Source organism: Panthera onca, chromosome D1 (genome assembly GCF_046562875.1).
Source record: "Panthera onca isolate mPanOnc1 chromosome D1, mPanOnc1 haplotype 2, whole genome shotgun sequence".
In the NCBI taxonomy this organism is placed as follows: domain Eukaryota; kingdom Metazoa; phylum Chordata; class Mammalia; order Carnivora; family Felidae; genus Panthera; species Panthera onca.
Genome location: NC_138348.1, coordinates 40,430,446 through 40,454,680, shown reverse-complemented (window position 1 = coordinate 40,454,680; position 24,235 = coordinate 40,430,446). Strand labels below are relative to the sequence as shown.

Here is a 24,235-nt window from a genome sequence, read left to right as displayed (position 1 = left end):
GTTGGGGGGGGCAGGATGAGGCGCGATGGACAGGTGGACGCCTACCTGGGCGTGCACTGCACAATGTTGGCCTGGGGCTGGAAGCACAAGGAGGGGGCGGGTTAGGGGAGGGGCCTCCGAATCGCGGTTCCCCACTAGCTTCCCCGGCAGAGGAAAAGTTCCGCCCCCCACTTAAGAAAGGGCAGGGATTGGCTCTTCCGAGGGAGATTGGCAGCACAAAGCACGAAGGGGGCCGCCGCGGAGGCGGGGCCGCAAGCAGGAAGTGGGAGTGAAGGTGGCTCGAGGGGGTGGCCCGCGAGCTGCTACCACCACTTCGCCTGGTCGCGGCCGCCAGGGGCGAGATGGAGGGCCCGGGGCTGGGCTCGCAGGTGAGTGCGACCGGACGCTGGCGGTCTTGGGGCCGGGAGAGCGGCGGCGGCCATGGGGAGAGGGAAGGGCGTAGGTGTGAGGCGGCTCCTAACAGGGGCCTCCGGGGGCGGAGGGGCCTGGGCCGGGGAGGAGGAAGCATGGAGACGCCGAGAATGATGCCGGGAATTCTCTCGGAGGCGACCGGAAAGAAAAGGCGAGGACACACGGGTGAGTGCCCTCCCGGCCCTCCAGCCTGCACGGTGGGCCAGGATGCCCCCCGGAACCGGTACCCGCGTGCCCGGCAGGGACCTCAGGGGCCTGGGAGTGGAGTGTGGCCGTTCCTGGGAGAGGTGTCAGGTGACACACCTGAGTTGGACCAGCCTGTCTTGACCTTGGCCTGGAATCCGTGCGGTTCTCTTGATCTCTTTTTTCCGTGGAGTTGCCTGGGCACCTGCCTTCGCCCCACCCAGCCCTGTTCTAGCTTTTGTTCCCACATCCTTGCTGACTCTTTCAAAGAACTGAGGCTGTTGGCTTCTGCTGGGGGAAAGGTGGGTGGAAAGAGAGGTAGGTACCTGATAGCGATTTGCAGGCCCCCCGCGTCCCCCCCCCCCCAAAAAAAAAGAGGATGCTATTCTGTGGAGGAGAACCTACCAGAAGCCAGATGTAATTCCAGAGAACAGAACGGGCCAGTGGGGGACGTTACAGGAGATAACAGGAGGGCGTTCCGAGAGAACAAGATTTTTGTCCTTTTTGTTTATGGCCCTTTCCCAGTGCCTAAAGTGCCGACTGACATGTTGTAGCTGTTCACTTAATGTTGGATAAATGAAGAATATCCAGATTCTGCCAACATTTAGTGAGTGCTTAGCATATACCAGAAGCTTTTATATGCATTATTTTATTCTGGAATTGAAGCATCGTGAAGAACATGATATTGTCTCCTTTTTTACTGAGGAGAAAACTGAAGCTGTCTCCAGTTGGAGTGAGCTACATAGCAGATTTTCGGCCCTTAATGGGACCCAAGCAGTTTGAGATGACTGGATTAGTTGGCCTCTAAAAAAAGAAGTGTTTACAATCCTTACAGTGTTTCTCATGCTTCCTCATTCCTGTCCTTCTTTAAGCAGTCTGATGTGGGTTTAAGAGAAAGAATAAAACATGTTTAAGAGAAAGGATAAAACAAGAGAATTTGTTAAGTTGTTCTTATCATATTAGGCGTTCTTGCATTTTGACAGTGGGAAAAAAAAGGCTCGCAAGCCTGCTGGAGGGGGCAAGAGGGGGTATAGTTTCACCTGGAAACTATGTCTTATTTTATTTCTCAGAGAATCTCCAGGAAAAGTTGAGAGAATTACCTGTCTTATCTTAATTACTGCCACTCATTGACAAAAGCCTTCAAGTGCTTAAAGTCCACTCCCTCGTGCTGAAGGGAAAGATAGCCCTGCCCCAGTTTCATGACAGGTGGAGGAAGAGAATGATTCAGAGGTTGAAATTAATGGGGCATGGTAGAGTGGTCATTGTTAATAATAATTGTTGTTGTTAATAATACCATAATAATAATAATAATAATTGTTTTTCAGTAATAAAGATTTCACCTGTATATGGTGCTCTACAGTTTGCAAAATATTTCCCCATGCTTGATCACTCTGACCCTATGAGGTGGGGAGGGATTGTTATTCTAGTTTTAAAGATTAGAACTGACGCTCAAAATATCAGAGGCATTTGTTAAAAGTCAAATAGCTGCCAAGTGACAGAGTGAAGACTTCATTCTTTCTACTACGTGCCAGGCACTGGTGTAGGTGCTGGAGATAAATCAGTGAACAAAACAGGCAGAAACATTCCTGTTCTTGTTGGATTTGGTTCTACTGATTCCAATTTCACTGTTGTTGGGTTTTTTGTTTTTGTTTTTGTTTTTGCCAGAATTTGCTTATGCCATTTGTTCCCCAGTTTCCTCTCTGACCTCTTTTTGTTTTTTACTACTTTCTTGCTTGCTTAATCAACCCTAGCCACACTGGCCTCAAGACCTTTGTACTTTCTCTTCACTCTGGCTGGCGTACTCTTTCCTCCGATACCCACATGGCTTATTCCCCCACCGCTTTAAGGTTTTTGTCTTTTTTTTTTTTTTTTTTTAATAAAGAGTGTTGCATTTTTTGAAAGTTTATTTATTTATTTTGAGAGAGAGAGCACAGCGGAGCCCGATGCATACGTTGTCTTGTTTGTTGTCTCTTTCCTTCCATTGAATGTAAGTTCTATGAGGGCAGTGATTTTTATCTGTTATGTTCGCTGCTGTGTGCCTAGCATCTAGAACAGTGCCTAGTATTGATGGGTACTCTGTAAACACATGTCCAATGAATGAACTTAGAAGCAACTCTGTACTTCTGTTAATGTCATGAGAAGTTTTAATGGTTATCTATTAGGTTTCTCTTTGTTTTATCTGATAATCTGGCAGGAATAGTGATCCTCATCAGAGTTTGAATATGATTTTTTAGATCTTGGGTTTCTTTTCAATTAACGCCCAGTGTAACTTTAATAGTACTTATTTACTATTTAGAAAAAAAATAATATTCATGATATCTCCATGTGAAAAATATATGATATCTTATATCTTATATTGTTATATCTTAAAATTGTTCTAGTTTTCTATTGCTATGTAACAAACCACCCTAAAACATAGTGGTGTAAAACAACCCTTGTCATGCTCATGGACTGTGTGTCAGGAATTTGGACAGGGCATAGCAGAGATGGTTTGTTTCTGCTCTACTGTGTCTGGAGCTTTTGCTAGAAAGACTCATAATCTGGGATACTTAGTAGCTGGGGTTAGTATCATCCGGTGGTGTCTTTACTCACGTATCTGGCAGTTTATGTTGACTTTCAGCAGGAACACGTACATGTGGCCTGGGCTTCTGCACAGCATGGTGGCTGGGTTCTAAGAGTGAGCATCTCAAGAGACAGAGAGAGGAAGCTGACAGTTTCTAAGACCTGGGCCTGCAAACTGGTGAAGCATCACTTTTGTGGTATTTTATTAGTGAGGCAGTCACAGAGCTGAGATTTGAGAGGAAGGGACACAGACCCTCTCCTCTTGATGGAGAGGTATCAAAGAATTTAGGGACTTTGTTGTAAAAAATCACCACAGATGTAGCCATATCTCTGTTACATAATTTTCATAATGTCTTGTTCTTCCCTGTGAGGGAGATTATTCAGCCAGCTACCTGTTTCTTGGTATCCTTTGTACTTTTTTAAAAAAATTAAGTGTATTTATTTAATTTTAGAGAAACAGAGATAGCCCAAGTGGGAGAAGGGGGGGGCGGAGAGAGAGAGAGAGAGAGAGAGAGAGAGAGAAAGAAAATCCCAGGTAGGCTCTTTGCTGCCAGTATAGAGCCCTTTGTGGGGCTTGAACGCGTGAAACCATGTGATCATGACCTGAGCCAAAATCAAGAGTGGGATGCTTAACTGACTGAGCCACCCAGGTGTCCCATCCTTTTTACTTTTTTTGAATCTTGCCTGTTGTGTTCACTGCCATATCCGTGTGTCTAGAACAATGCCTGGCACATATAGGGCGTTCAGTAAACATCTGATGAGTAAATGAATGGATTGCAGCTGGAATTGTCTTATTCCCTAATTACCTAATACAGATTTTCCTCCAGTTACAAAGGGGTTACATCCAATAAACCCATCATAAGTTGAAAGTGCATTTATTACATCTAACCTACTGAACATCATAACTTCGCTTGACCCGCCTAAATGTGTTCAGAACACTTCCATTAGCCTGCAGTCGGGCAAAATCATCTAACACAAAGCCTGTTTTATAATAAAGTGTTGAATATGTCATGTAATTTATTGAATACAGTATTGAAAGTTAAAAACAGAATGGTTATATTGGGTACACTATGGTTGAAAGCATATCGGTTATTCACACTTGTGATCGCATGGCTGAGTGGGCGCCATGCCCAGCATCACAAGCATCCTGCCATGTATCACTAGCCCTGGGAAAGATCAAAATTCAAAGTACAGTTCCTGCTGAATGCATATTATTTTCACATCATCATGAAGCTGAAAAATCCTAAGTTGAACAGTTGTAGGTTGGGGACCATCTGTATTGTGATTGGTACCTAGCAGGTGTTCTTTACATTTCTCTGAATGAATGGTTAATGAGAACTCTTATGAGTTTGCTGCCATCATGAGAATTTGCCTAGTCTCTTCTGTTCCCTTAACATTGTAGGTCGCCAGATAGCAGTGGAGCTTTCACTGCTGTAAAGGGTGTTTGTTTATGTGAAAAGTCTTTGTCAGTGCACATTTCAGTAATGACTGTTGTAACAGCTCCTCTTAGATCCATACAGCATGGACGTGGAAGAAACTTTATAGCTACGCTGGCCAGTTCTTTGCCTTTTACAAATGTAAACACTGAAGCCAAAAATAACCAGCATTCGCCAACATTCACCAACATGAAATCTGAGACTTTGGCCTTGTTCTCAAGGGGTTTACATTTCAACAAGGTAAAAATGAAATCAGAGAATACTTACACATTTTTTTTTTTTTTTATAACTAGAGGGTAATTTCTAAGAAGGATTTATTATCTTGCTTTAGTCTTGGTGATAGGAATGTATGGTTGCTTTCCGTAAACAGTTTTATGTGACTGCCCCCAAAGTTGACCTCCCCCAAAGCAGATCATTCCCTTTCTCAACGGTAGCTCTTGTAAAATTTTGGGGGTGTGTGATATCCAAAGCAAAGGAGATCTTTAAGCTGCTTTGATCATGCATTCCTATCAGTAAAACAGTTTTGAGCTTGTACCCCCAGAGTAAAACCCTACCATAATGTGAAAAGCGGAATCCCACATTTTCATTTTTGTAAAACATCATGTGCTATGAAATTAATAGAATGATAAATGAAGCCTGCACTGCACGCTGCATGGTCCAAATTATCCAGGTACTGACTGCAGTTTGTTAGTCACTTGTTGGGAATTGGTCACTCTAACTTACAGATTGATGGCACGGTTCTGTGTTATGTGGTCGGTCAGCTGGGACTTAAAAAGTTCAGCTTCCCTCTGTTTGATGTACATGGGGGCTGGGGACAGGAACCCATTGCTGAATTCGTATCGTCACAGGGCATGCTATTGTAAGATCTGACAGTATGTTTCTAAATTATATTCGTTGACTGACAGACAGCTCTGTTATATACCTATGGTAAGGTTTTGAACTAAAAATAATAAATATAAATGTGTTTCAAAGTAGTCCTTTCGATTAATTTTGATTTTTTTTTTTTTTTTTTTTTTTTGTAGGGAGACTGGCTTTTTGTTAGATCAGATTAGATTGTCTTTGCTTTTACTTTAGGTTATACTGAAGGTACTATGAATAAAAGTATCAGCTCTGCTATTTTCTTGTTTGCTTGTACTTATGCTTATTATTAGCCTACTTCATGGCTTCTTTGTAGGAATCAATTTAAGCCACTTGCTTATTTCCAGAGGAGTAAGTTAAAATGAGATAATGTAACTTGAAAATGAACTTAACCTGATAGATGCTGCAGTATGCTGAAGGTCCCACTGTCAGCCCCTCTGGGTGGTGGAACTTCTACTCTGCCCACCGCTCCCCCCCCCCCCCCCCCCAGCCCCAGGCTGTAAAAGAGTGACTGGCTTGACATTTGAATCAAAAGAGGCTGGCAGTGCTAAAATTAGTAAAGCTTAAAGAACCGGGTTTGTAAATTTTTGTGGTTTTCCCTTTAAAAAAAAAAAAGATAAAAATCATTATAATAGAAGCTTTAACATGTTCTCCCATTACCCAGTGGGTCACTGCGTATGTGGCCTTGATTGGCCTTGCCTGACTTTGGAGATCACTGACTTTGAAAACAGGCTTTGAATTTATATGATCATTTTTTAGGTTTACTCTGACCTCGATTTTGGCAAAAAATGATGATGTGAACAGAAGGTAGCTCCTGTTCTTTAGGCTTTACCACCCATTTTTGCCACTTAATCATATGTTGCCTTGCATTATCACTTTACTCTGTTTGTCTCTATTAGACTCTATTAGACTAAACTCCTGGAGGATAGATACCCATGTCTTCTGTGCCCCTAGCATAATGCTTTGTATGCCATAAATACACAGTAATTAATTGTTGAAAAAAATAAATGCTTTTAATTGTGGATAATCTTTACATTGAAATGTGTAATCCTCCTCAACTTTCTACACAAAAAATGAAGCTGATGATAAGGCATTAAGAGAAGCAAAAAAATTTGTATCTGTGGAATGAGTAAATTTCTGCGTTGAAAAATCTGTGTCTAAACAAAAGGTTAATCTTCCTAACATACAAATGGGGAAAGATACACAATCCACTAGAAAAACAGTAGACTATGAAAAGGGAGTCCACGAAAGAAAAAATATGAAAGCCAATAAACATAACACTGATTCATTAGCAACTAGGGGCATACAAATGAAAAACAAGATGCTGTTTTTAGCTATTGGATTGGAAAGATAGTAAAATGATTGATAATGTTCAGTTATGGGGAGGTTTGTAGGGAAAAAAGAATACTCACATACTTGCTCCAGAGTGTGAAATGGGGAGAGTAGTTGCTCAGTATCTATTTATGTTTCAGCATATATTTTCTGGCCCAGCAGTCCTACTTTGGGAAATCAATGCTGTAAAATGTATAGGGTGTTCTTTACAGGGTTCTTTATAGAAGTGAAGGCTGAAATTAGTCTGCATCTGTGAATAGCACTGAGTTTAGGGGCGCCAACCCCCACACAGTAAAAAAAAAATCCACGTGTAACTTTTGACTCCCTAAAAACTCAAGTACTAATAGCTTGCTTTTGAAGCCTTACTGATAAGATGAATAGTTGATGAACACATATTTTGTATGTTATATGTATTATATGCTGTATTCTTACAATAAAGTAAGATAGAGAAAAAATGTTAATAAGAAAGTCATAAGGAAGAGAGAATACATTTCAGTAGTATACTGTGTTTATAAAAAAAAAAAAAAAATCTGTGTGTAATTGGGCCTGTGTAGTTCAAACCCGAATTATTCAAGGGTCAGCTATATACATAATGAGGAAGGATACACCAAACTGCTAATAATATTTTTTGGGGGGCTGCAGATTAGAGGGAAAATAGTCCAGATTGTTTACCCTTTGTTCACTTTTATGTTGCTAGATTTTTTAGACGAATATGAATCATTTTGTAATTTAAAAAATTAATGTTGATGTAAAAAGTAGACTGACTACTCTGTCAACTTTAACTATATCTGCTATTTACTGACACACTAATAATTGTGAGCATAGTTCAACTCTTTCCTCAACAGCTTGTCTTCCAATTGGATATCATTACAATTGCTGTGATACGATGAAAAGAATCCTAAAGTAATATTCTTATTTATGTTTCGATCTCACTACCTATATGTTTATTTTTAGCTGTGTGTGAGTATGCTTGTGTGTGGAGTGTCGGGTAGTGAGGCTGAATCCACCAGCTACAGCAGAACTTACCTATTGAAAGAGCATTTGTGGCTGTGGTTCTGGGTAAGGTGGAATACGTGCGCTCCGCCCTGCCAATCCCACTGAACGCACTGGGCACAATGTAAGTAGCAGCCGTCTAAGGATTCTGAAAAGTAAATTGTAACAGGTAGATTGCAGGGAAAGGTCAGAATTCAAAAAAAAATGACTGAACCAGGAGCGAATTTACATTTTTTTTCCATTGGGGGTTCCCTCCCCTGTTCCCCCCCCTTGCTTGAACTTGAACCATGGAGATGAGCATCAGTGCAGACAGAATGCTCTGTGAGAAGCCTTCTTTCTAGTTCAGGTTCAAGGAGCAAGAAGGTCTCCTGGCAGCACAAGCACCTGAAACTCTGTGGGAGGAAAACTTCCTCTTTGAACAGAGGAGTTGTGGTCCCAAGATAGCTCTTCTTAGAAGGGACACCAAAGGCATGGTACATAAAAGAAAAAAATTGATAAATGGGACTTCATCAAAATTAAAAGTTTTTGCTATATAAAAGATTTTTTTTTTTAATATTTAAAAAAAAATTTTTTTTAACGTTTATTTATTTTTGAGACAGAGAGACACAGCATGAACAGGGGAGGGGCAGAGAGAGAGGGAGACACAGAATCTGAAACAGGCTCCAGGCTCTGAGCTGTCAGCACAGAGCCCGACGTGCGGGGCTCGAACTCACGGACCGTGAGATCATGACCTGAGCCGAAGTCGGACGCCTAACCGACTGAGCCACCCAGGCGCCCCTATAAAAGATTTTTAAGAAGTGGGAAAATAAACTACAGACTGGGAGAAAATATTTGCAAATCTCGTATCTAGCAAAGAACTTGTATCTAGAATATATAACGTGAAGAACTCTCAAAACTTAACAGTAAGAAGACAAACAGCCCAGTTAATAAATGGGTAAAAGACAATTCACCAAAGAAAGTAAACAGATGACAATAACCACATGAAAAGATACTCAACTTCAGCCATTAAGGGATATGCAAATTAAGACCATGACTATGTATTGCTACAGATCTATTACACTGACCATACCGGGCGCCCGTGGGCATGTAGAGCAGTGGGCACTCTCATACATTGTTAGTGGCAATGCAAAGTGGTATAGCCACTCTGGAAAATAATTTGATGATTTCTTATAAATTTAAGGTATACTTACCAGATGGCCAAGCAGTCTCACTCTTAGAAGCAAAAACATATGTTCGTGCAAAAGCTTTGTTGCATGAATGGTTATAGCTGCTCTATTTATAATTGCCAAAAGCTGGAAACAGCTCACATGGGTTGTCTGAAAGGATAAACTGATATATTCATATAACGGAATACTATACAGCAAGGAAAGAACTGTTAATAACATAAAACCACTTGGATGAGTCTTAAAACTATTATGTGACCTGAAAGAAGCCAGTCTCAGAAGATTATGTACTATATAATTCCATATGACATTCTGGGAAATATGAAACTAGTGATGAAGAACATATCAGTAATTGCCAGGAGTTGAGATTGGGGGAGGGTATGACAACAAAGGAATATCCCAGTGGGGTTTTTTGAAGTGTTGGAACTGTGTTGTATCTTGATTTTGGTGGTGGGTTACACAACTCTATATACATAATGTGTTAAAATTCATAGAACTACATACCAAAAAGTCAATTTTATTGTAAGTTAGCTTAAAAAAAGACAAGGCTCTTTCCTCTTTTAGTAAACCCATTGAGGGGTTATAGACTTATTTCAGTAAAACTATCATTTCTTAAACCTTTTTTGGAACTGTTGGAGAATTGACTTAGGCATATTATTTTAAATATCTTCAGTTTTTCTATTCCTAATGTGTATTTATCCCTTGAGAATAGTGGGGTTTTTTTTTTGTTTGTTTGTTTTTGGTGGGGGGCTGTTTGTAAACAGTGAAAAGTTCAGAGAGATAGGTCTGGTGAATAAGGTGGGTGAAGGCTGGATAACCTTATGGTAAAGCACAAGAAGGAATGATGAAATAATTAGCCAGTTTCAATTTCTAGGAATGGTTTGCTAGATACTTGATGTGAACCTCCCCCTTGAATGTAATTAAAAATGCTGGATATGATAGAAAATGATCTTAAGTATTTTATATTTTTGATGCTATTTAAATTTTATAAAGATTGCTTAGATCTCCTATGTATATGATCCTGTTGTCTGCAGATAAAGATAGACTTGTTTCTTTTCTAATCTGTATGCATTTTATTTCTTTTCCTTACTCTATTATTCTGTCTAGGACTTGAGTACAATGTTGATTAAAATTGGGGTGCCTGGCTGCCTCCGTTGGTGGAGCAAGCGACTCTTGATCTTGGGGTTGTGAGTTCAAGCCCCATGTTGGGTGTAGAGCCTAGTTAAAAAAAAAAAAGAAGAAGAAGTGGTGATAGCAGACATCCTTGCTCTTTCAGTCTTCACAGTTAAAGTATGCAGTCTTTTGCCAAAGTGTGTGTTAGCTGTTGATTTCTCATCCTGTACCTCTTTATCGGGTTAAGGAAGTTCCGTTCTTCCCCTGCTGTGCCAGGAATTTTTATTCAAGAGTTTTTATCATGCATGGTGTTGAATTTTGTCAACTGCTTTTTTTCTACTGAAATGAATGTATTTTTTTCCTTTATTCTGTTAATATGGTGAGTCACATTGATTTGTTTTAAAATGTTTAAGCTTGGCTATAATCTATATTATTCTTTTTACATATTACTGGGTACGCTTTGCTTAATGTCTTGTTTAAAGATCTTTGTATCTGTGCTTTTAAAGGATATTGAGTCTATAGTTATTTTTTGCTTTGTTTTTTATTTTATTTTGTTTTTTACTTGTAACATCTCTTGATTTTAGTATCAGGGTAATGTTGCTTCCTACAATGAGCTGGGAAGCATTCCCTATCATTTCTGAAGGAGTTGGTATCATTTCTTCCTTAAGTATTTTGATAGAGTTCATCAGTTAAAAGTTATATAGACCTGGGGTTGGTAATTTTTTTTTTTTTTAAATAGGAAGATTGATTGATTGATTGATTTTTTAGGGAGCGAGAGAGAGCATGTGTGCCTGTGCACACAAGTGAGGAAGAGGGGCAGAAGGAGAGAGAGGGAGAGGGAGAGAGAGAATCTTAAGCAGGGTCTATGCTCAGGGTCGAGTCCGATAGGGGACTCGATCCCGTGACTCTGGGTCATGACCTGAGTCGAAATCAAGAGTTGGATGCTCAACCAACTGAGCTACCCAGGCACCCCTAATGGGAAGTTTTAAAATTATGAATTCAATTTCTTTAATAGCTAGAGTGCTACTCATTTCTTTTTAAGCCCATTTTGATAACTTGTGTCTTTTGAGGTATTTGCATTCCATCTAAGTTGTTGAATTTTTTGACATAAAGATGTTCTCAGTATTGCCTTACTCCCTTTTTAATTTTTTTTAATGTGTACTTATTTTTGAGAGAGAGAGAGACAGAATGTGAATGGGGGAAGGGACAGAGAGAGGCACAGAATTCGAAGCAGGCTCCAAGCTCCACGTTGTCAGCACAGAGCTGGACACGGGGCTCGAACTCACAAACTGAGATCGTGACCTGAGCCGAAGTTGAGCGCTTAACCAACTGAGCCCTGCCTTATTACCTTTTTAACGTTCATAGAATCTTGTATTGATGTCTCCTTTTTAAGCCTGTTTGTCATTGACATCTTCTTTTTTCTTGATCCATTTGGCTAGAGGTTTATTAATTTTTATTAATTTATTCCTTCCAAAGAATGAGTTTTTTTCAGTGATTTTCTGCATTGTTTTCCATATTGTATGGGTTTCTTCTGCCTCTACTGTTTTCTTCATTCTGTCTACTTTGAGTTTAATTTTCTGTCTCTAGATTCTTAAGGTGAAAACTTAGATGATTTATTTTAGACTCTTTTTGCCTGTTTGGCTTTTAAAGCTAAAAATTCGCTCTGAACACTGCTTAGGCTGCATGCTACGTATTTTGCTATGTTTTCTTTTCCATTCAGTTCAAAATAGTTTCCACTTATTCTTTGTTTTCTCCTGTGACCTATAGGTTATTTAGAAATGTGTTGTTCAGTTTCCAAATATTTGAGAATTTTCCACATACCCTTTGGTTATTGATTTCTACTTTAATTCTGTTGTAGTGAGAGAACATACTCTGTATGCGTTCACTCCTTTTGACTTTGTTGAGACATGTTTTATATTGTCTGTCTTGGTATTCTGTGTGCACTTGAAAAAAAAATCTGTTCTACTGTTGTTGGGTTGAGCTTTATGAAGATATATTGGATCAAGTCAGGGGATAGTGTTAAGTCTTCTCTATCCTCTTCTCTATCCAACAGGATTTTCTGTTTACTCCTTCGTAGTTATCGAAAGAAGTGTTGAAATATCCAAATGCAATTGTGAAAATTTCTATTTTTTTCCAGTTCCATCAGTTTTTGCTTCATGAACTTTAAAGTTTTTTGTAGGTGCGCACACATTTAGGATTGTTATGTCTTCTTGATGAATTGACTTCTTTCTTTAATATTATGAAATGTCCTCCTTATCTCTGGTAATATTTCTTGTGCTAATGTCTACTTCGTCTTATATAAATGTAGCAGCTACCTTCCTTACGCTTAATGTTTCTGCATAGCATGTCTTTTTCTGTTGTTGTACTTTTAACCTGTGTATATTTTTATATTTAAAGTAGATTTCTTGTAGACAGCTTATAGTTGTTGTATTTTTGTTTGTCTTAAAATCCAATCTAACAATCTCTGTCATTTATTTATTTATGACCATTTGCACTTAACATGATGATCAATATGGTGGTTAGGTATGAAAATATCATCTTGTATGTTTTTCCTCTCTGGTTCCGTATTCATTTTTTTCTACTTTTCTTGCCTTTTTAAAAATATTAATTTGGTGTCTTTTATATATTTCATTTTGTCTCTGCTCTTGGCTTATTACTTAGACCTCTTCATTTAAAGGTTGCTCTTGGGTTAGCATTATATGCTTTAAGTTATCACTACCTACCTGCAAATACTACTATAGTATCTCTTATAACTATTATAACATCTTTTAGAAGTATACTTATAAGGATACTTCCGTTTCTCTACTATCACCAAGAAATTAAAAAATGAGAAAAAATCTGTTACGTTTACCCACCTAATTATACATATTTACCCATGTGGTCTGGCATTCTGTTCTTTTGTATTGATTCAGATTGCCATCTGGTATTATTTTCATTTAAGCCTGAAGAACTTCCTTTATCATTTCTTGGAATATAAGTTTGCTGGCAATTTTCTCATCTTTTGTTTGTCTGAAAAAGTATGTATTTCACCCCCATTTTTGAAGAATATTTTTGCTGTTGCTTCAGGTTTGTAATTCTTTCATTCAGCTCTTGAAAACTGTTGTGTTTGCGTTCTGGCTTGCACTTACTGATAAGAGGTCTGAATTTATTTGTATCTTTGATTTTGTTAACACAATGTATCTTTTATCCTTAGGCTGCCCTTGAGATTATCTCTTTAACATTGGTTTTTGGTGATTTGATTATGATATACCTTTGTGTACAGTTTTTTTTTAATTTTGTTTTAAACGGTTATTCATTTTTTGAGAGACTGAGCGTGAGTGGGGGAGGGGCAGAGAGAGAGGGAGACACAGAATCCCATGCAGGCTCCAGGCTCTGCACTGACAGCACAGAGCCCGACGCGGGGCTCGAACTCACGGACCATGAGATCTTGACCTGAGCCGAAGTCGGCCACTTAACCGACTGAGCCACCCAGGAGCCCCGCTTTGTGTACAGTTTTGAGGTTTATTCTTCTTGGGTTTGTTGAGCTTTTAGAGTTGTGAGTTTATAATTTCACCAAATTTGGAAGGCTTTGGGGTATTAATTTAGTCAAATATTTAAAAATATTTTCTCCTCCTCTCCTGAGACTCCAGTTATACCTATTCAAGAACTTGTTTTATTGGGAGGTTCGGGTGTATCCTTAGGGTGTTTGCTACAACTCCCCAAAGCAGAGAGCTGGTGACCTTCCTACTATGTCGGTAGCTGTAGCCCTCCAGCTACTACAGGTCAGAAGGTCCATTGGTGCCTTTGTAGATGACTTTTGTTTAATGACAAAATCTATAATGGGGAATTTTCTGATGATCATCTCACTCAGTGAATAGGATTAAGATGAAAATCTTTCCTAGGATATACCTGGAAGACTCAAAGTAATTCTAATTTGATAATATAGATACACTGTTGATAGTAGCAGCTGGTTCGTTATGTAATTGAATGTGACATTAATTCTCCTCCTATGCTTTGTCACATTTCTCTTATGCTTCAGTGCAGGAATCACAGCCACGGCCCCCACCCTCCAGGATTTGGTCGACATGGAGTCTGTGCATATGAAAGCAAAGAACTTGCCAAGGCGAGAGAAGCTCTTCCTCTTATAGAGGACTCTAGTAACTGTGACATTGTAAAAGCTACTCAGTAAGTCTCCCCAGTACTTCATCTGATCATTTCTGCGTTCTGTGGAATCGTAATAATGTTTGTGCAGTTTGTGGCACCTTCCTCACCTCATACTCTAGCGGCTAGTATTTGTCCTATGGGCATCAGAGCACTTTATACAGTGCACCTTAGCAGTTTACTACCAGTCTCTGCCATTAGATCATGAGCAGCTTAGGAGCGAAAGCACGTCATTTTCATCCTTGTCACCCCAGTGCTTTTGCATACTTCTTGTGTTTGCTGCCAAATAAATGTTCGTTGAGTGAATTAATGATTATAAATGACAGTAAAACTAGACTGAGTTTGAAACAAATTGGAGTTTTTAAAAATATGCTACAACCTAAATAAGTCAACGGGATAGAAAAATATCAGCTCGGACACTTAATGGATATTTTAAACGATTATTTATCAAGTACTTTCTTTCTTTTTTTTTTAAATGTTTATTTATGTTGAGAGAGCGAGCGAGTGCAGCAGGAGGAGCGGGGGAAAGAGAGTCCCAAGCAGTCTCCACACTGTCAGTGCAGACCCTGATGTGGGACTTGATCTCACGAAGCTGGAGATCATGACCTGAGCCGAAATCGAGAGTTGGATGCTTAATCAACTGAACCGCCCAGGCGGCCCTCAAATACTTTCTATGTACCCATTGTACTGGGTGCCCTGGAAAAATGTCAGTAAAATAGAAATAGGTTTTCTGGCCACTTGAAACATACAGTGGGTTGTTTGCTTGCACTGTAAATGAAAGTGTGTTTTGAAAGTTTCCCCTTGAGATCTCCATATGTGGGTATTTGTATTAAATCATTTCTAACATTTTCCCCCTCATGGATCTCACTGGTTATTAACATCCACCCCACCTCTTGCCATTGAACATGTTTTGAAATATTTTGTCTTTTAGATTACATTAATTAGGAATCATTTTCTTAGTGATCAAATGTAAATCTGCTCATCAGAGCTTCTAATCAGCATGTAAGGAACTAATGTTACCACACTAACTTGATATAATTTCTCTCAAAAGCAAAGATGTTTGGTGACTGATTAGTCTGTTAGGCCTTAACAAAAACTAATCTATTATTTATGTTAAAAAATAATCAACTTGTGGTGCCTGGGTAGCTCAGCTGGTTAAGCGTCTGACTTCAGCTCAGGTCATGATCTTGCAGTTCGTAAGTTTGAGCCCCACGTCGGGTTCTGCGCTGACAGCTCAGAGCCTGGGACCTGCTTCGGATTCTGCGTCTTCTCCCTCTCTCTGCCCCTCCCCTGCTTGTGCTCTGTCTCTCAAAAATAAATAAATGTTAAAAAAAGAAATCAATAATTATTTGAGTATTCTAATTACTAATTCATATGAACTCGAAAAGCCCTTGGAACTGTTACTTTAGGTGAGTCTTTTTTGATATTACTTGTATTATTATATTTATGTGAAGGTAAGAGTGTTCTTAAGGTAATTATTTGCTTTAATTAGCATAGAAGCATTTAAATGTTTCTCTGCTGCCAGTAGAGCTCTGTTATGATAAATAAAAGAAATTAGGCTATGTTCACAGAGAATTCCAGTAAAAACTCACGTTTTATATCTTTCCTAAAATTTACTTTAGGTCTTAGACCTCCTTAAGTGGTTGTGGGAATATCATTAGGTGGTGTTTGGAAAAGGCAAAGAGAGCTAGGATGTGTATGTTCTCTAAATCACCAAAATCCTAATTAATGTGTACTCTTACTGTATTTCTCACATAAAGGGAGTATTTCTTTTTCAGTAAAATGTTAAAGTTGACCTTTAAAACATGGAGAATATAAATATACGTATCTTTATTCACAGTTCACTCTCTTATTACTGTTTTCACTTAGCATTGTCAACAAGCATCTCTACCTTTTAAAAAGTACCGTAAAGACAGCCTGATCAGCACGCACATTTTGGTGAGGTATACGTTATTTAATTTAACATTGTGATTTTCACCCTTGAGGGCCTATTGAAACATTTGGCTCCCTCTAAATAGAAATAAGTATCGGGGCGCCTGGGTGGCTCAGTCAGTTACGCATCCGACTTGATTTCGGCTCAAGTCGTGATCTCACACAGTTCGTAGGTTCGAGCCCCACGTCGGGCTCTGTGCTGACAGTATAGAGGCTGCTTGGGATTCTCTCCTTCTCCCTCTCTTTCTGCTCCTTCCCAACTCGCACGCACGCACGCATGTGTGCTCTTTCTCTCAAATAAACTTAAAAAAAAAACACACATTAAAAAATAAGTCTCAAAGAAAGTGCTAAATGGTCTGTTGGGGACTTAATAGTTTCTATTAGAAAGAAATAAAGCTAATGAATGATTTAAAAACTTTTTGTAGTATTCAAAAGATATTTTTTATTCTGATAGTCACTTAACCATCTTAAATATCCCTCAAGTCCATTCCTCCTTTTCCATTCTTACTGCCTCTCTTAGTTCAGGTTCTCATTACCTCCCACCTATTTTTATGTACCAGAGTCACGCTCTTCTGATTAGCCTCCATACCACCACAAATGGGATCTTTCTTAGAACTCAAAGTGGGTATGCTTTCCTTTTTAAAATCTTCAGCAGCTTCCCTTCGAACTATGAAGTCTTAAGCTGCATAGCATGGCATAGAGGCCCATGCAGCCTTTGCCTGCCTCTTTTAGCCTGATCTCTTGCCACTCCCTTTTTTTATGCTTTTATGTTTCTGCTGTGCTAAATTGCTTATATTTCTCTGAACATCCACGCAGTTTCACGTCTCTGGTTTTTATACATGTTCTTTTCTCTGCCTGAAATGCCCTTCCTTCAGCCTATAAAACAGCTTATATATCATGCTTTATCTCCTTCAGGAAGGGCTTATCATTCCTTTCTTTGCTATAATTACACCACGCCCACATCGTATTGTTGAATTTATCCCATTCCAAGTTTGCTGTTAGTCTGTCTCTCTTATTCAGGGATAGGATTGTAGTTAGGGACGAGCATCATACATTCCTGGCATATAGGAAATGATAAAATGAAATTTATTGAGGGGAGGGCAAATGTGAATGTTGAAGTTTAGTTAAGAAAATCAAGTTCAACTCCACGTGTATCTGTCTGATCAGTTAGTAAATAAAGTTTACTTTTATTGTTTGGCTTAAGAATACATCCTCTTTATTTTTATCCTTGTTAATTATTGTATCTGTGTTGGCTGAGAGATTAGATAAAGACATGGTAAACGGAATAAATTTTGGTATTTGAAATTATTTTAATGGTATCATTCTGCCTTTTTTTTTCCCCCCTCTTATTTCAGGTACGGGATTTTTGAACGTTGTAAAGAGTTGGTAGAAGCAGGATATGATGTCAGGCAACCAGACAAAGAAAATGTGTCGCTTCTTCATTGGGCTGCTATTAACAACAGGCTGGATCTTGTAAAGTAAGATGGGCTGTGTGTGTGTTATTAAGTATGTATTTTTTATTCCAGACCTCTTTTCAGTTGTCTTTTTTTTCAGTACAAGTATGAATGCTGTACCATCTATAATCTTTTATTGTGAATGAATACCTGAAATTTTGTGCTGCATGCATCGGTTATTATCGTGTTGAAAAGGGCTTTATTGACCATCTAGTTCAGGACTCTCACTGGCCCAAAAAGGAAAATTAAAGATAAAGCCATGGGACCCATTGTAAAGATAAAGTTCAGACAAGGAAATGGAATACTGTTGTTTTTGTTTTTTTCTTTTCTAAGTAGCCTCTAGGCCCCACGTGGGGCTTGAACTCACAACCCCAAGATCAAGAGTTGCATGCTTTACTGACTGAGCCAGCCAGGTGCCCTGAACATTTTTTGAAAAGGAAAAACGTAACATAAACGGTCTCAGGATAGAACAGAAAGTTTCGTCTAGTTTAGAAAAAAACATGGGAATATTTTACTTTGTTAAAATCCCAGGAGGTATGGATGGGTAGGAGAATGATTTCACCATTTTTTAGATTAAATATGGAATACATTTTTAGGTAGACATGTTTGGATTGTATGAAATATTTCCCCTTCATAGAGCACTACTTCCCCATTGTGTGGTTTTTGTTTGTTTCTTTATTTTATACCTTAGCATGTAAATTAAATGTGTGTATGTGAATGTGTATGTATTTTGTATTATATATATTTAAAATCCTTGGGATTTAAGAAAATAAAAATGTACTAAAGTTTAAAATACACTTAAAAAACCACACTTTATAGTCACAGGCAAACACCTTTTCTGTGGAAATAAACTAGTATATTATTTAGATAATATGATATATGAAGTACAACTTTAGCATAATGAGACCACTTCCTGTAAACCACAGAAGAAGATAAGTCTCTTCATCTTATAGGTTCACTTGATACAGTGTATCACCTCTGCGACCCCAAAATAGGAAGCCAAATACTCAGAATATTTAACTTTTCTGAAAGGATTTTGAATTAAGTTTTTACTACTTACTTTTAGAATTCAATTCCACATAGTAATTCTACAAGTGACATTATTCCACCTTTCTTCTTGTGGGTTAAGTAGAATATGTGTGTGATCCTAAGTGTTTTGAATATAAACCATTTTAAGAGTGCTGGGTAATTAGAATATATGGTGAGAGTAGTTATCATGCGTTTGGTATGTAAGTTATGATGGAAAGCTTATGACAGCAGGAGTAATTACTGATATGCTAAGACTATTTCACCAGGAATCTGTTTGATGCCTTTGTGTGAATCTCACACTTCTGTAGGTCTGAGTGTTTTGGGGGAGGGTTATTATTATAATTTCTGTTGTATATTTATCACTAAGAAAAATTGATGTTTTCTTTCTCAGTATGTATTTTAAGTTTTAAATCTTATTTTCATTTATGTCTGCTTTTAATAGGTTTTATATTTCAAAAGGTGCTGTGGTAGATCAGTTGGGTGGAGATTTAAATTCGACACCTCTTCACTGGGCCATCAGGTAAAGATTTCTTGGAACACTGAAATTGCTGTTCAGAGTCACGGTGACTTAAGTTCATTTTCTGAGTCTTGTAGACTAGCACTTTCTGGCAGAACTTTCTGTGACGATGGAAATGTTCTATTTTGTGCCATCGAGTATTGTGGCTACTAGCCACATAGGAAATGGGAAATGTGGCTAATGCAACTAAGGAAATGAATTTTTAATTTTATTTAATTTTAACTAATTTGAATTTAAATAGCCAGTGTGCCTAGTAACTATCATATCGGGAAACTGCTGTTGTGGGCCATAAGAAAGGCTTTCTTTCCCTTTTTTCCCTTTCATTAAAAAAAGAAAATTATCGTTTTGGGACAGTATATTTTTTTTGTTTAATTTAGGGTCCCACTATGATGCTAAAACTGAAATATGTGTATTATACTTTCTTATAATCAAAATAAGTATCTTTTATAGCTGATCATGTGGATAAAGTGATAAGTCAGTGAACTGTAAACTTACTTAGTTTTTTTCTCTGGAATATATTGGCCATTTGAAGCTGAAATTAATATGTGCCTGTCTTGATACTTAACAGTTTCTTCATCTGTCATTTCTTTTTAAAGTTTTATTTATTTTGTGAGAGAGAGGTTGGGGGAGGGGCAGAGGGAGAGATGGAATTGGCGCTTACAGTTCCAAGCCCCATGCCGGCCCGAACTCAAAAAACACAAGATCATTACCTGAGCTGAAGTCAAGAGTCGAGTGCTTAACCAGCCGAGCCAACCAGACGCTCCTCTTCATCTGTCACTTTAATTCCAGTCTCTGGTTCGTGGGGTTGATGTGAACCTAGAACTAAAATGAGTACTTGTTTATTTAAGACAGGAGTGGAATCTTTTTCCCACTGCCCAGAATTTTGAAGAATCTAAGGTTAACCAACTCATCCCTTTTGAGCAAGTGGGGTGCAATGCTTTACATGGAAAATGAGCCATATTCAAATGTAGAAGTCTGTAGTTCCTAAGAATAATATTATCATAGTATATACCTGCAATCTGAATGTTATACCTCAACTCTCATGATTATTTCTTGGTTTTAAAACAACAACAGTGAAGTGTACGTGGTTTTGAAGTTTTCATTTTCAGGGGCACCTGGGTGGTTCAGTCAGTTAAGCGTCTGACTTTGGCTCAGGTCCTGATCTCATGGTTTGTGAGTTGGAGCCCTGAGTTGGGCTCTGTGCTGACAGCTCGGAGCCTGCAGCCTGCTTTGGATTCTGTGTTTCCCTCTCTCTCTGTCCCTCCCCTGCTCGCACTCTGTCTCTCTCAAAAATAAATAAACGTTAAAAAAATTTTTTTTAAGTTTTTATTTTTAGCATTAGTCATGTATAATTATTATTATTATACATGTATTATTTATACGTTATAGCAACACAAGGTTTGATAATAGATTGGAAGGTTATTAAGTGTATTACCTGCATTCAAGAAGGATTGTCCAGATAGCCCTAAGTTTGGAGTGTCAAAGTGAAATACATTTGGACAGTCTCCAGTGTTTTGAAAGTCTGTTAGGAAATACTCTTTGTATCGAACCAAAATCTCTCATGTTTTAAAGTTTTGTTTTTTTTTTAATATTTATTTATTTTTGAAAGAGAGAGAGCGAGAGAGAGAATATGAATAAGCAGGGGAGGGGCAGACAGACAGGGAGACACAGAATCTGAAGCAGGCTCCAGGCTCCGAGCTGTCAGCACAGAGCCTGATGTGGGGCTCGAACCCACGAACCACGAGCTCATGACCTGAACTGAGGTCGGACACTTAACCGACTGAGCCACCCAGGTGCCCCCCAAATCTCTCATGTCTTAGGGATACCAGTTTCTTCCTGAAATTTTTTCTTTTACTGCATGCTGTAGAAAACGGTGTAATCTTTACTCTCTATTTGCAGACAAGGACATTTGCCTATGGTCATATTATTACTCCAGTATGGAGCTGACCCCACTCTCATCGATGGGGAGGGATTCAGCAGCATCCACCTGGCAGTATTATTTCAACACATGCCTATTATAGCATATCTCATCTCAAAAGGACAGGTATGTTTAGAAACATATCTTATACTCCAGCTGCTGTGAATCTGAAGAGATTGGGAGGATGATTAGTAGTAGGTCTGCCCTCAGTTTTAGAGTATATGTTATGGGTATCAAATATTCAAATATTAGCCCCAGGAAGTCTAGGTATTGAATGCTGCTTTTCCAGCTTCATTGGAGCAAAAAGGACAGGTCATTTAGCTCAGTAACATGTAATAGATGTTTTTGAAACTTGTAAGCCTATAATAGATTTTCTTATGATCCCAGTAATTTGCAGAGTTTTTCAAAAACATGACTTCAAAAGCCTGTATTTTTCTTCTGGTTGAATGTAGAAATGGTAGTCAGATCACTAAATGAACCCATCATTTGCTTTCATTATTTGAGTGCAAATGGGAGACCAATTTGAATGTGTGCTTCTTATTGTTCTCTAAAGTAATTCCATGAAAAATGACTTGCCTTAAGAGGCATCCATTTATGGCACAGGTTAAATTATAGGGTATTGGCAGTGGGAGTCTCCCTGTCAGCCATACTTGCCTGGGATATGCTTTCTGGTAGCAGAGTGGTTTCTGTATCAGCAGACTCGCCTATAACAGGCGTGGAAACATGTTTGCACAAATGCTGTTGGAATGATTGTGTTCCTTTTAAATAAGCACTTTCTCTCAGACTTAGCCCACTGAAGTAGAATAATTATAACCTCCTGGGTCTCATTTTGGGAAGACGTATGAGGAGGAGCCCTGTTTGCTTCTCCTTGGGCTCTTTCCCAAGTCGTATTCCTCCAAGGCCCAAGAGACACTTCGGTAACTGAAACTCTTTCCTTGACTTGGTTAGAACCATTATTCTGCACCCCAAACACGGGCCCATTTTATTAAAAGGAGCATATCCTTATGGAGATATGGTTTCCTTCCTCACCCCCCCCCCCATATTATAAAAAATAGAAAAGAACTTTTCATGTTTTAGTCTTTGAAACATAAGTCCAAAATTACAATGAGTTGCCTGAGAAAAGATAGAGGTTTCATTATCACTGGAAGTGTTTACATGGAGACTGGGTGGCTTTGTGTAAGACATGATAATTTGAATTACTGTGTCAGGTAAGGTCTAAACTAGATGACTCCTAAGGTCTCTTATATCTGATGGTGATTGTCAGCATTTTCCTCTTTCCCTTCGCTTTCTTCCATTCACATCATGCAACACTTTGAAGCATATATTCAGATTTTTCCTTTATGAGTATTTTGTAGAAATCAATGGATTTTCACCCTTTGGGTGAGGAGCAGAACACTGTTTTGTTCAAATGATATCAGAACGCTTCTTGTAAAAGCAATGGTGATGTTGAATGTATTAAAGAGATACTTCTATTAAGAGAAGAGAGAATTTTGACTGTGTTTACAGTTAGGCTGATTGACTCTTCTTTTCGAACAGAGTGTGAATATGACAGATTTAAATGGGCAGACACCTCTCATGTTATCAGCTCACAAAGTACTTGGGTAAGTAAGTCTAACTGACTTGCCTTTTTCTGATTCTTGGTTCTAACAATTTCTTTTCTGTGTGTATAATTTTAAGTAGCCTAGTCTATGTTGAGATGATACTACATTCTGAAGATTTTCTACCCTGTGACTGTGGTATGAACGTTTAATGTAGTTACGGCTAGAAAAGCACCACTGAAATAAAATTTCTCTTCTGATAGCTTTGGGGAACAATTTGAAAACTGCTAATAAGAAAAAAATTTCCTTATAGAGCAGGTAGAGATTTTATAGTATATGCTGTGAACATGGCTTATATTTCTCAGTTTGCATTTTTTAAAAAAATGACTACAAGTTTAAATGTTCTCAAAGTTTGAAATCGAGATGATAAAATCTTCTTTCCAGACAACAGTATGTTTTAAGGTTCTCTGACATTGTTGACTGCTCTGAAAATAGCAGATTTTGAATATCTATGAATATGAATATGGTCTGTTTATATGTTTCTATCAGGTACTTACATGTTTAAGTTTTTCTGTTTGTTTATAAACACATATGATTAACGACCACCATGTAGTCTAACTTCTGGTATTCTTCTGTTCAAATACTTGCTACAGTTTTGCCTTTATGAATTTGTGTTGTGCTTAATTTCTGATTCTACTTTTACTTAGGATTTCTCTCCTAGATTCCAAGGTAGTTGTGATGCCATTTCCTTTTGATCATGGAGTGCTGGGGCTGAGGGTTGAATTTTGTTAAAAAGCATTTTGTCTTTTTTGCTGACAACTCTGAGGTCAGATAATAGTGTTTAAAGATGTTGATAGAATAAGTAAAATAGAATACTGCTTTATTAAAAGAATCTCTTGAGTAGTCATGAAGGAAGAGAAGGTATTTATGGTAAAGTAAAAATATTTTATTGAACTCTGCCTTTTAGTCCATAGGTTTCTAAGATAAATAAATGTTTTAGGACATTATTTATGCCTGCTTTATTTAATAATTGGTTAAAGGAAGCATGGAAGTCAGCTTTTGGTTTATCTCCTCAAATATAGTGTTGCATAGATTTAGTTTTTAATTAGATAAATAACATAGCATTGGCCCAAGTTAAATTCACAATAAAAAAAAAAGGTAAGCAATACAATAACTACATGAAAGTAAAAGTTTGAAAAACAAAAGCAGTTATTCCAGGGGCGCCTGGGTGGCGCAGTCGGTTAAGCGTCCGACTTTAGCCAGGTCACGATCTCGCGGTCCGTGAGTTCGAGCCCCGCGTCAGGCTCTGGGCTGATGGCTCGGAGCCTGGAGCCTGTTTCTGATTCTGTGTCTCCCTCTCTCTCTGCCCCTCCCCCGTTCATGCTCTGTCTCTCTCTGTCCCAAAAATAAAAAAAAAAAAAAAAAAAAAAAAGTTGAAAAAAAAAAAAAAAAAGCAGTTATTCCAGCATATTGATGTTGAAATTATCGTATTTGTATTGCCGACTATCACATAATAGATGTCTTGTTTTGGAGGTGCATCTCTCCTATTAGCCCCTGGAATAGAACTCTGCACAAAGAAGTTTCTCGATCTTCAGAATACTTAACTGAGTGGTTAATTTATATGTTAGCTTAAAAGATTCATTATTTGCATTTACC

General features: G+C 38.4%; 1 protein-coding gene across 4 annotated transcripts in view; it reads left to right on the top strand.

Moving 5' to 3' along the window:
• The first annotated feature begins 251 nt into the window (after positions 1–251).
• Positions 252–24,235, top strand: part of ZDHHC13 (zDHHC palmitoyltransferase 13) — a 51,065-nt gene continuing 27,081 nt past the window's right edge. Inside the window, exons 1-6 of one of the 4 annotated variants that reach the window (XM_081790301.1) lie at positions 252–368; positions 14,075–14,215; positions 17,479–17,601; positions 19,049–19,126; positions 21,023–21,167; positions 22,578–22,642. In XM_081790301.1, the coding sequence (XP_081646427.1) occupies positions 21,039–21,167; positions 22,578–22,642 (194 nt within the window). In that variant the 5' untranslated portion in view covers positions 252–368; positions 14,075–14,215; positions 17,479–17,601; positions 19,049–19,126; positions 21,023–21,038. Of the gene's footprint in view, positions 369–4,656; positions 4,833–14,069; positions 14,216–17,478; positions 17,602–19,048; positions 19,127–21,022; positions 21,168–22,577; positions 22,643–24,235 lie in introns of those variants that run through there. The other 3 variants (XM_081790300.1, XM_081790299.1, XM_081790302.1) reach the window with 3 other exon arrangements.